This window comes from Macaca nemestrina, chromosome 3, assembly GCF_043159975.1.
Source record: "Macaca nemestrina isolate mMacNem1 chromosome 3, mMacNem.hap1, whole genome shotgun sequence".
Classification (NCBI taxonomy): domain Eukaryota; kingdom Metazoa; phylum Chordata; class Mammalia; order Primates; family Cercopithecidae; genus Macaca; species Macaca nemestrina.
The window spans coordinates 76,632,836-76,645,981 of record NC_092127.1 but is presented as its reverse complement, the minus strand read 5'-3'; the positions used below and the strand labels follow the sequence as shown (position 1 = coordinate 76,645,981).

The following is a 13,146-nucleotide window of genomic DNA, read 5'->3' as shown; positions in this document are numbered from 1 at the left end:
TTATTTTTTTTTTGAGACAGTCTCCCTCTGTCACCCAGGCTGGAGTGCAGTGGTACAGTCTCAGCTCGCTGCAGCCTCTGCCTTCTGAGTTCAAGCAATTCTCCTGCCTCAGTCTCCTGAGTGACTGGGATTACAGGCACCTGGCACCACACCGGGCTGTTTTTTGGTATTTTTAGTAAAGACGGGATTTCACGATGTTGGCCAAGCTGGTGTTGAACTTCTGACATCAAGTGATCTGCCCACGTTGGCCTCCCAAAGTGCTGGGATTACAGGCGTGAGCCACCACGCCCAGCCTGATTTTAACCTACTTCTAAGGTAATAGACCCAAGACTCCTAGGTCAGAGACAAAGGACTTTTACTTATGGCACAGGAAGCATATAATTATCAACATATCTGCATTGGTTTCCCTTGGCTCCCAAGTCACATGAGGAGACAAACAGCATCCAGGTAGATGCCTGCACATGCCGTGGGTTGAGGAGTAGGGCAAGAACACTGAGGCTGGGGATCCAATATCTTACAACAAGTAATAAGCAAGCCTGCTCTTTGTCCTGGAGGGAGACATTACTTCATCAGTCAAAGTTGCTTATTGCAAACAAAATGTGAGAAAGGTTTTGGGTAAGAATGGTCAGGGACTTGTATCCTTGGCATCCCAGCAGGGATGCTCAGGGCTGCTGGCAGACTGCCTCCCCCAACAATACATCTCTAGCCCTACATGTTCTTGGCTGAACTTGAATTTTTGCATGAGTATCACTGTGCCAAAATTTCCAGTTTTGGTTTTTATTTTATCCTACTTACAAACTAATTAGTTAGCCTGTTACTGTTTCACAGATGCTGGCTCCTGGGTCAGAGACAAATGTCTTGCATTCTTGGCATAACCAGCAAGAGTACATGGACACTCAGGGCCCACAGTGGGTTGCCTCTCTCAACAATATCCCAAAACAATAGCTACTTAAATGCACTTGTCATGCCTACCCAAGAAGTACTCTGTCAACAGCCACATTAGTAGAAGAAGAAATTAGAAGTTTCCATGGCCTTGCATTTCCAACGGTGGGAGCTTCACTCTTTTCAAACAGCTGTACAAAGAACAAAATCACCACTGCCAGCAAATAACTCTTTCCTGCTCCAAACACACCTAATTATTTTAAAAGAAGAAGAAAAAATAAAAAGCATAAAATAAATAAATTTCTTTTTTCTTTTCTTTTTTGAGACAGAGTCTCACTCTGTCACCCAGGCTGGAGTGCAATGGCACAATCTCAGCTCACTGTAACCTCCGCCTCCCAGATTCAAATGATTCTCCTGTCTCATCCTCCCAAGCAGCTGGGATTACCGGCATGCATCACCACACCTGGCTAATTTTTGTATTTTTAGTAGAGCCACGGTTTCACCATATTGGCAGGCTGGTCTCAAACTCTTGAACTCAAGTGATCCACCTGCCTTGGCCTCCCAAAGTGCTGGAATTACAGGTGTGAGCCTCTGTGCCTGGTCAAACATAAATTTCTATAGGCATAACAAATATTTCATCCATCTCTCCCTCCTCCATTTAATTAATTAATGTGCTCGAAAAACACTGAGTGCTCACTATGTGCAAAGCACAGGGGATAAATAGATAACCAAAATACTTCCACTTTTAATGAGACCATCGCCTACTTAAAATTATAAACAAGTAAAGTAATAATTAGAAATAATATGGTAAGTAATATTATTTTGGATCACAGAAGGAAGAAAATCTATCCCTGCTTTGATGGAGATGTGAGTACTTCCTAAAATTAAGAAGTAGAACTAAGACTTCCAGAATAAGATATCCAGACTGCTTAGAGAAAGGGCCGTTCCAGGCAGAGCCATGACAAAGCATGCAGCTGTTAAAGTAACTTTTCTATATAACCTCTACCAAATAGGTAAGAGATGAGGCTGATAAGGTAGGCACGGGAACTAGTAAGGTAAATCACAAAAGCTCTGTTTGCTATAGCTAAACAAAGTTTGAATCTTACCTCAGAGTCCAGCAGATGTCATCTAAAGATTTTCAGCAATGGTTGTTTTTTTTGTTTTGTTTTGTTTTGTTTTTTTTGAGACAGGGTCTGGCTTCGTTGCCCAGGCTGGAGTGCAGTGGTGCAATCTTGACTCACTGCGACCTCTGCCTTCCATGTTCAAGCCATCCTCCCACCACAACCTCCCAAGTAGCTGGGACTACACGTTCATGCCTCCATGTCCAGCTAATTTTTAAATGTTTTTGTAGAAACAGGGTTCTGCCATGTTGCCCAGGCTGATCTTGAACTCCTGAGCTTAAGCGAGCTACCCTCCTTGACCTCCCAAAGTGCTGGGATTACAGGTGTGAGGCCAAGCAATGAGTTTGACTTAATCAGATTGTGTTTTAAAAAAACAACTTGAATGAAAATATGAAGTAAGGCACAACTAATGGTAGATCAATTAGAAAGTTTGTGAGATAATTACAACAATAATAAATGTTAACTTTACTGAGCGCCTCCCACGTGCCAAGCACTGTTCTAAGCCCTTTACATATGTTAACTCATTTAATCCTCCAACCCTATGAGGTGAATGCTATTATGATCTCCATTTTGCAGAGTAGGAAATTAAAGATTAAGAGATATATAACCTGCCCAAAATCATACAGCTAACAAATGATAGAGTCAGAATGTAAATTCAGGATTCTAACTCTAGAGTCCACACTCTTACCCACTAGGCTATATGGAGGTATGATGAAGGCTTTGATTGAGGGGATACAAGTAAACTGGAGAAGAGATACTCAATATGAAAGACAGAATCTAGAAGGAACACATCTTAGTGACTAAGCTGATGTCAGGAGATGAATAGTGACAGAATAAGAGGAGGATTAAGAGAGAGTCACTTAATCTTGAGAGAATAATCTAGGATGACTCTCAGGTTTGATTTGGTCAACAGGGTGGATATGATATAATTCCTCAAAATAGGACAAAAAAAGTAGGATTAGCTTTGGTGTAGAGGTCTATGAGAGAAAATGTGCTACTGAGGCAACAGAATCCAGATAGAACTATTTACTGTAAGTAGGAGGAAGTAAATCGCCTTTGCTATGACAGAACCAAGCAGTAAGAACAGCTCCAAAATTAGGTAAATTGGAGAAGGAAGGCAGGACATTGAAAGCAGTTTCTGTTATGACCTCCATTTCCTCTTTTAGAGGCAAGATCAAGAGAAAGGGCAAGAATGAGGTTATGAGAAGAATTAAGGTTTGTAATCACTGATATAAAGGATAGAAGAGTGAGCTGACTAGGAATAAACAAAAGGTTTTGCTAATCAAGTTAAGTTTACTATAGGACAGCAACATGTAAACATCTAAATCAAATCTGGTTATTTTGACCATAAGCTAATAATGCTACTCATTTATCAGATACACTAATAAGTCTCCTTTTTTAGGGTAGTCAGTTCTGTTCTCATCTAACAGTTTACCAAAGTGGGTACAGGTTAAAAAGTCTGCTTAGAGTTATTCTTGAACCTCATTTGACTAGAAAATTATAAAGGAGCAGACTGAGTCACAAAAGCTTACAGATAGAAAACAATTAGGCTGGGTGCGGTGGCTCAAGCCTGTAATCCCAGCACTTTGGGAGGCCGAGACGGGTGGATCACGAGGTCAGGAGATCAAGACCATCCTGGCTAACACGGTGAAACCCCGTCCCTACTAAAAAATACAAAAAACTAGCTGGGCGAGGTGGCGGGCGCCTGTAGTCCCAGCTACTCGGGAGGCTGAGGCAGGAGAATGGCGTAAACCCGGGAGGTGGAGCTTGCGGTGAGCTGAGATCCGGCCACTGCACTCCAGCCTGGGCGACAGAGCGAGACTCCATCTCAAAAACAAAGAAAGAAAACAATTACAATTATTTTATTTCTTGCTTCTTACCATGTATGATAGTGATAGGGAGGGTATGAGCTTGCAGTTCCTTCAGTTCTTCAATACTTTCATGTGATGCCATCATTTGAGCTATTTGAATTAGAGCTGTAGCTTGATCTTTGTTTAACTTGTATACCTGAATCAACTCACTAGCTAACTTCAATGTTGCTCCTAGGCTGAGTAGTTCAAATTTTGTGTTGACGTTTGTGAAGGCTGGTGGGATAAATTTTCTATTACTGACTCTTTTGTTACTAACTACAGTTGGCGAAGACCTAATAAAAATGAAGCAAATAAACAATTTTTAAAAATAGAGACATTTGAAAAAGATGAGTAGAACAATTCATAACTTAGCCATCACTTTGTAAGCATTACAGAGAACAGTTTTTTATGGAAACAAACAGTAAGTGGATATATACTGTAAATGGATACATACTCCAATATTGAGGAGGGTAGAAGAGAACTAACATTTGTTGAATACTTACTACGTGCTGACACTTTGCTGAGCATTTTACATATTACTTGATGAAATCTTCACAACACTAGGAAGTAGTTAATTAGTTAATTATCCCAAATACAGATACGAGAATATTGAATTTTTCCCCCCAATACCACACCACAAATAAGTGGTGGACTGACTTTAAAACCCATGCTCTATTATACAAACCTGACTTAGATAATTAATCTAGCCCTCATTTCAGGTAAAACTACATCATATGAATTGGTCTTAATTCTATTTCTATGAAAATTCATTTCAAATTGGATAAATAACGTAATTAAATCATAAGGATATTTATTTTTTTTTTTTGAGACGGAGTCTTGCTCTGTAGCCCGGGCTGGAGTGCAGTGGCCGGATCTCAGCTCACTGCAAGCTCCGCCTCCCGGGTTTGCGCCATTCTCCTGCCTCAGCCTCCTGAGTAGCTGGGACTACAGGCGCCCGCCACCTCGCCCGGCTAGTTTTTTTTTGTATTTTTAGTAGAGACGGGGTTTCACCGTGTTAGCCAGGATGGTCTCGATCTCCTGACCTCGTGATCCGCCCGTCTCGGCCTCCCAAAGTGCTGGGATTACAGGCTTGAGCCACCGCGCCCGGCCGGATATTTATTTTTTTACCTAGGACTTCATTATAGTGAGAAAAATAAAACATCACAGATAGATAATAATATTCCAAATTGAAAACTGGACTTTTCCTATCATTTTTAATGCATTTAATATAATATCACTTCCATTTTTTTAAAAAAGGGACATGGTGCTTGAGAAATTGAAAATGAGATATGGCTATATCGAGAATAAAATCAGTAGTAATATACACACTGGATTCAAGCTGTAAAATGATTCCTTTAAATGTTAAATAATTTGTGATATAAAAATACAGACAATAAAAAATAAAATAAATACCAAAATGATCCTTAAATTATCTCCTGACAAAGTGAAAAAATTTACAGTAACATTTATTAGCTCAAACCTTAATAAATAGATGAAAAATACTGCATATTTCCTTTTCTCTCTCTTTCTTTTTTGAGATAGAGTTTCACTCTTGTTGCTCAGGCTGGGGTGCAATGGTGCGATCTTGGCTCACCACAACCTCCACCTCCCAGGTTCAAGCAATTCTCCTGCCTCAGCCTCCTGAGTAGCTGGGATTACAGGCATGAGCCAGTATGCCCAGCTAATTTTGTATTTTTAGTAGAGATAGGGTTTCTCCATGTTGGTCAGGCTGGTCTCAAACTCCTGACCTCAGGTGATCTGCCCACCTCGGCCTCCCAAAGTGCTGGGATTACAGGCATGAGCCACTGTGCCCCGTCCCTTTTCTCTTTTTAACTACTGACAGAGAGTAATGTTGTAGTCTGAAAAATAATTACAATTTTATTGGCAACATTTATATAATGTACTTTTATTGAATTTTCATCTTTACTTCTGGTTACCATTTTTTAATACCAATGACTCAAAGGTAAAAATTGACTTACATTGTTAACAGGTACTGTGTTAGAGGTAGAGTAGCTGGATTAAAGTAGTCCTGAATGTTTTTCAAAGTAGTCAGTTCTGTGCTAGCATTACAAACTAATAACGCATGGACAATCACTGTACAGAGGATACAAAAAATAAACATTCGACGTAAATAAAATGGCCCATAAAAACTCTGTGTTAAATGTTCACATAACTCAGAGTTTGGCTACTGAATTAAGCACATGACATAAAACAAACCCTTAAACACACATACACAGATCCCAAACTTATATTCATTAAATTACTATGCTATCTGCTCATTCATTTTATAATGGGTACCCATAAATTGCATAATTTAAATCATATTTGGACTTCCATATATCAACAAATGAACAAGAACACCTGTTTTGAGTTAGTACATTGTAGCACAACTTCACAGCCAGCAGTTTCCTTTAATCAACATATCATTTGTGCCATACAGTAGTATTTGTATAATTTTTAAACACTTTCTTGCTTTTTTTCCTCAATTACTTCATATAAATGTATGGAAAACAGAAAATCAGAACAATCTAATTAGAAAATTAGAACAAAACAATCCCCCACATACCATTCTTCCTCACAGAAATATCTATATATTCAACTTTCATACACATTTTCAGGAACACACTGTACACAATAGTAGAAACTAGAGTTGGGTGCTTTTTATTGGCTTTAATCAAACAGTGCATCTTGTCTATCATTCTTTTTAAATATAAACTAAAATGAACATAGTAATACTCACTGTTAGTGGGCCAGTTGGAAGGGAAATAGCCTTTCAAAGGCAGTATTTCTATCTCATTGATAGACGATGGTCCAAAGAAAGCACTACATGCAATAAAAGTATCCAGCTCAAAGTCTAGGGTTTTTGAAACCACCCAAAGATCATCTGAAAAGACAAACTTTTTTTTTTTAATTATACTTTAAGTTCTAGGGTACATGTGCACAACGTGCATGTTTGTTACATATGTATACATGAGCCATGTTGGTGTGAAGACAAACATTTTTAAACACTACACAGACACATACAGAATGGTTCTATATTTTTAAAAATTATATATATTTGCACATGTGTGTACATACATCTATAGTACACATATACGTACACATGATGAGAAGTAAAGCTCTGGAAAGATATTCATCAACTATCAACCTAAAGGTTGGGAGTGCTCCTGAACAAAAGAACCAACATCAGATTCTGCAATTAATACAGTACCTCTTGAATCACACAGAAAAAGACTAAAGAGATGGCAGAATTACAGGGTGAGGAAGAAGCAGGGCAGAGACATCACATGGGAAGATGAGTTTGCTACAATGGAAATCCCTAGGTTTTGCATGAACCCACAGAACTCCTAAGAAGGCAGGACATGGGCTAGCCCATAAGACTATTGTATTAGTCCGTTCAGGCTGCTATAACAAAATATCTTAAATTAGTAATTCACAAATAGTAGAAATTTATTTCTCATAGCAGTTCTGGAAGCTAAAAAGTCCAAGATCAAGGTGCCAGCAGAGCACCAGTGAATAACCAGTGAAGGCTCACTCTCACTGGTGCAAAGGGGCCAAGGTACTCCCTTTAACCTCTCTTATAAGGTCACTAATCCCATGCAGGACTAAGTTATGCAGTGCCCACATGACTTAATCATCTCCCAAAGGTCCCAGCTCTTAATACACTGGCAATCAAATTTCAAAATATGTATTTGGCGGGGGGAGTGGAGGGCGGGGGGACACATTTAGACCACAGCAACCACTTAACACACTACAAAAAAAGTAATATTGGACTCAGTTCAGGCTGAGAAAACCAACTGCCAGGGCATCAGCAATTGGAATAGTGCCAAAGATCAGATCAATAAGGATATAAGCAGTTCTAGCAAGCTGAGAAATAATCACAAAAAAGCAATATACTATCCCATTTTCACTAACAAGCCTCTTTCAGGAAAGCGGACCTTCCTCCTCTCTAGCAACTACTTAGTAATTAGCATGTGTATCTTGTGATATTAAAAGTAGGCACAGGGAGGAATAGGGTTTTTAGAAATGAGAAAGGTGTGGAAGCCCTGAAAGAGAGACTAAACTGGGCAGCGACTAAGATTTCAATACCCAAATGAGTCTGAAATTTATTGGACAAAATCTATCAAATTGGATTCATCTTAAACTTTCCCTGCTGCAAATAGGAATGAGAGATTCCAGTGAAGAAAATAAACTAAAGAGAACCTTAAGACTGAATATATCTAGTAATTATTTAATCATATGCATTTCAAAATGATAACCTATAAGGAATGAAAATGAAAGGTATTAAAGTAAGACTTTCACTTTTAACTGTATATATTTCTTTATACCTTGATTTTTCATTGTATCTATTTATGTATTACTTGTTAATTTTTTTCTTTTTTTCCTCAAATGCTGGTTTGGAGATTTTTAATTTTTAAAAAATGATCTCAAACGTTTAATTTCTAAAAATCCAACCACTTCATGAATGTCTTCTATGTGATATACATTTAAAAAATAAAAACATACATAATGTTCCTGCACAAAAGTTTCCTTCAAAGGTCACATTATAAATTCTTTTTACTTACTAAATTAATAACATAATTCAAAACATGCAAAACAATGCTCAAAAAAACTTTTGAATTAAAAATAAAGACATAGGAGATTCCTGATTCTGGTGTCATCTAAGATGCTGAATTAGTATGATTGTTGGCTTCCTTTCTGTGGGGAACAGAGAGAGAAGTGGAGAAAACCACGGAAAATCTCAAGTTGGAGGGCCTGTTTTGAACCGGGGTTTGTGTACCTGAAGTGATTTTGGCCAAGTGCAGAAGGCCTGTAGAGGAGGAGGGGATCAAAGAGGGTGAGGAACCTCCTGGGGTTCTGTTCTTGCTTCCCATCCCATCTTCTTCCCCATCCCCAATTGTACTGGGACACATAGGGCCTACCTATCCATAAGGCAATTTATACTTCTGGTCCAGAAATCCTCTGGAGGAAAAAAAAAAAAAAAAAATCAGGGCGGCAATGCAAGCCCTATGCCATAAAGTGTGGAGAAAAACAGATGGTAACTCACTGATCACAGGCAGTCTCTACTTCACCTTCAAACCCCTAGGGCTAAAGAATTTTACAATCTAAGAAATGATACATCTTAATGTTGCATTTTCCTTTTAATCAGAGGTTTTAGATTTCACTTTAGGGATCATTCTGTGGGTAACTGTGGTTTTCTAGTGCCTGGGGCTCTCCACCCCATAGCTCAGTTACACCCTCAACTCCCTGAGCTCCTTCGAGCTGACCAGACTGGAATGGGCCTTCCCCAACATGTACTGCCAGAAAGAAAAGCTGATACCGCCAGGGGAAAATGAGTTCACAGGCCAAAATATTAAGACATTCAAGGAACACAAAGACTTAAAAAAAAAAAAAAAAGAGGTAAAGGAAGATAGTAACAATGTAAAATAATAACAGCTGAGTGCAGTGGCACACAACTGTAGTCCTAGCTACTTGGGAGGCTGAGATGACAGAATTGCTTGAGCCCCAGAGTTTGAGACCAGCCTAGGCAAAACAGTGAGAACTCATCTCAATAAATAAATACATATGTACATACATACAGGAAAACAGGCCAGGCACAATGGCTCACGCCTACAATCCCAACACTTTAGGAGGCTGAGTCAGGGGGATCACTTAAGCCCAAGAGTTCAAGATGTGCCAGGACAACATAGCAAGACCCCATCACTACAAAAAAATTAAAACATTAGCTGGGTATAGTGGCTTGAACCTATAGTCCCAGCTACTCAGATGGCTGAGGTGGGAGGATCACTAGGGCCTAAGAGGTCAATGCTGCAGTGAGCCATGATTGCTCTACTCCAGCCTGGGTGACAGAATGAGACCCTGTCTCAAAAATTAAACAAAACAAACAAACAAAAAAACAAAAAACAGGAAAAAGAAACGAACACAAATATTAGGTTGGAAAAATATAATTGATAAATAGCAGGATGAATACATTTGAGGAATCAATAGCCAATTCAGATAATCATATTGATGATATTTCCCAGAAGGAAGAAAGGACAAAAATTCAGGAAATATAAAGGAAAAACTAAGAGATTTGGAAGACAGATTCAGAAGTGCTAACATTTAAATAATAAAAGATCTAGAAAAGAGGGAAAGAATAAAGAGATAAAAAAGAAAGATTATTTGAAGAAATAATTAAGATTCATTTCCCAGAAGTATAAAAAAAGATAATGAACTTTAGATTTAAAAGGTCCATAATGTGCCCAAAAGGAGAAATCAGGAAAAACCCAGTTAGACACTGTGTAGAGAAATACAAGACTATCAAAGTAATCGAGAAAATTCTAAAACTCCCAGCCAGAAAGAGCACATAACACATAAAGAAATAACAATCAGAGTGCCAGCCAGGCGTGGTGGCTCACACTTGTAATCTTAGCACTTTGGGAGGCCGAGGTGGGTGGATCACCTGAGGTTAAGAGTTTGAGACCAGCCTGGCCAACATGGTGAAACACTGTCTCTACTAAAAATAAAAAAAAAATTAGCTAGGTATAGTGGTAGACATCTGTAATCCCAGCTACTTGGGAGGCTGAGGCAGGAGAACCACTTGAACCCAGGAGGTGGAGGTTGCAGTGAGCCCAGATTGCACCACTGCACTCCAGCCTGGGTAACGAGAGTGAAACTCTGTCTTAAAAAAAAAAAAAAAGCCAGGCACAGTGGCTCATGCCTATAATCCCAGCACTTTGGGAGGCCAAGGCGGGCGGATTACAAGATCAAGAGATGGAGACCATCCTGGCCAAAATGGTGAAACCCCATCTCTACTAAAAATACAAAAGTTAGCTGCATGTGGTGGCGTGTGCCTGTAGTCCGTTAATCGTGAGGCTGAGGCAAGAGAATCACCTCATCATTCAGGAGGCGGAGGTTGCAGTGAGCCGAGATCACACCACTGCACTCTAGCCTGGCAACAGAGCAAGACTACGTCTCAAAAAAAAAAAAAAAAAAAAAAAAGCAAATCACAGTGCCATCAGACTTTTCAACAATAAGAAATACAAGATGATAACTAAGTATATTAAATGTTGGATTAAAATATTTGAAAGTGCCGTTTTTGTAGGTTGAAAGCATTAAAGGAAAAGAACTTAGAACCTAAAATTTTATATGTAGCCAAATTATCATCCAAAAAAGATAGAAAATAGATGTATGCTGACCCAGTGTTTCAAGATTTAGACTAGAACTACTCAAAGCAGGCTGTCCTGAACAGTTACCGGTCTGTAACAAGAAGCTTGTGCTAGAATATAATTCAACAAATCAACATAATGCTTCCTTCATTCAGAAAGCTTGCTACAAATAAAACAAAATACAGCTAAACTAAACAGCATGCTAATGATATAGGTGATCTACATTCTGGAGCTGCTCCTCAGCTCTCTTTGGGAACCAGTAAGTTTGTGGACCAGAATCAGCCTACAGACTCTACCTTGAGTAGCACTAGTCTAGATTTTGTCAACTGGGGGCAGGAGGGGGAAGAGTAAGGAAACGGATCAGGGGAAGAACCAAGGGATGTGGGTGTTTTCTAAGTATCTGTTTTATTGGGAGCAGGGATAAGATTTAAATATCGATTTATTTTTTAAAAATAAGAAATGAGGCCAGGCGCGGTGGCTCAAGCCTGTAATCCCAGCACTTTGGGAGGCCGAGACGGGCGGATCACGAGGTCACAAGTGTAGATCACTTAGTAGATCAAGGCCATCCTGGCTAATACGGTGAAACCCTGTCTCTACTAAAAAATACAAAAAACTAACCGGGCGAGGTGGCCGGCGCTTGTAGTCCCAGCTACTCGGGAGGCTGAGCCAGGAGAATCGCGTGAACCCGGGAGGCGGAGCTTGTAGTGAGCTGAGATCCAGCCACTGTACTCCAGCCTGGGCGACAGAGCGAGACTCTGTCTCAAAAAAATAATAATAATAAGAAGAAATGATTTTAAAAAGCATAGTAAAATTAGAATAAACAAAAATAATTTAAGATTAAAGAAACATATCCAGGTATCAATTATTATAATAAAGTCAACTATTGGTCTTATTCTATTTACAAGTCACATCTTTAAAATTGAGACATATGCTGTTTATAAGGAACACCTGAAATATAAGAACAAACAAAGATTAAAAAATGAAAAAAGACTTATGAAACTAATACTAGTCAAAATAAACTTAGCATACCTATATTAACAGACTTTTAAGAAAAAATTATTAGAGAAGGAGAGGATCATCTCTACATAATATGTTTACCCCGAGGTTAATAATAATTTAAAATATATATGTACCAAATAAAATAGCCCTAACATATAAGATGCAAAATGTAATAAATAGCAGGGAGAGAGTGCACCACAAATTTTCAACTCATCTCCCTTAATTACTTAGATAACTGCCACAAAAAGTTGGCAAGACTATATAGAAGATCTGGACAAGACAATTAATAAGCTTGATCTGACCATTAAAGAGTTCTGTATTCAGGCCGGGCGCGGTGGCTCAAGCCTGTAATCCCAGCACTTTGGGAGGCCGAGGCGGGTGGATCACGAGGTCAGGAGATCGAGACTATCCTGGCTAACACGGTGAAACCCCGTCTCTACTAAAAATACAAAAAAATTAGCCGGGCGTGGTAGCGGGCGCCTGTAGTCCCAGCTACTTGGGAGGCTGAGTCGGGAGAATGGCGTGAACCCAGGGGGCGGAGCTTGCAGTGAGCCGAGATCGCGCCACTGCACTCCAGCCTGGGAGACACAGCGAGACTCCGTCTCAAAAAAAAAAAAGAAAAAAAAAGAGTTCTGTATTCAACAATTAGAGAAAATGCATTTCTCTTGTACTATGCCATTAAAAACAGCCTTAAAAATATCGCTCCTCAGTCTTTTGGCTAGGATCAAGTGTACAAAAACCTTAGTAGGCCAGCTGCGGTGGTTCACGCCTGTAATCCCAACACTTTGGGAGGCTGAAGCGGGCAGATTACTTGAGGCTAGGAGTTTGAGACTAGCCTGGCCAACATGGTGAAAACCTATCTCTACTAAAACTAAAAAAATGTAGTGGGTGTTGTGGTGGGTGCCTGTAATCCCAGCTACTTGGGAGGCTGAGACAGGAGAATTGCTTGAACCTGGGAGACGGAGGTTGCAGTGAGCTGAGATCGTGCCACTGCACTCCATCCTGGGCAACAGAGCAAGACTTGTCTCAAACATACATACATACATATATAAATTTAATAAATTTTAAAGAATAATGTAAAAATAAAAATGTCTACCCATTACATATTTAAGTCAGAAGTTAATAAAAAGTTAAACTAGAAATTCC

At 39.3% G+C, this 13,146-nt stretch overlaps 1 protein-coding gene across 9 annotated transcripts in view; it reads right to left on the bottom strand.

Moving 5' to 3' along the window:
- The window catches only part of LOC105486227 (zinc finger GRF-type containing 1), an 84,471-nt gene that overhangs the window by 17,525 nt on the left and 53,800 nt on the right, over positions 1-13,146 (bottom strand). For all 9 annotated transcript variants that reach the window (XR_011621078.1, XM_011748967.3, XM_011748964.3 and 6 more), the window contains 4 exons: positions 6,594-6,737; positions 5,833-5,947; positions 3,884-4,146; positions 973-1,132 (listed from right to left, as the gene is read on the bottom strand). Coding sequence is in view for 8 of the 9 variants with exons in the window: in XM_011748967.3 (XP_011747269.2) it covers positions 973-1,132; positions 3,884-4,146; positions 5,833-5,947; positions 6,594-6,737 (682 nt within the window). In the remaining variant the exon portion in view is untranslated. The remainder of the gene's footprint in view (positions 1-972; positions 1,133-3,883; positions 4,147-5,832; positions 5,948-6,593; positions 6,738-13,146) is intronic.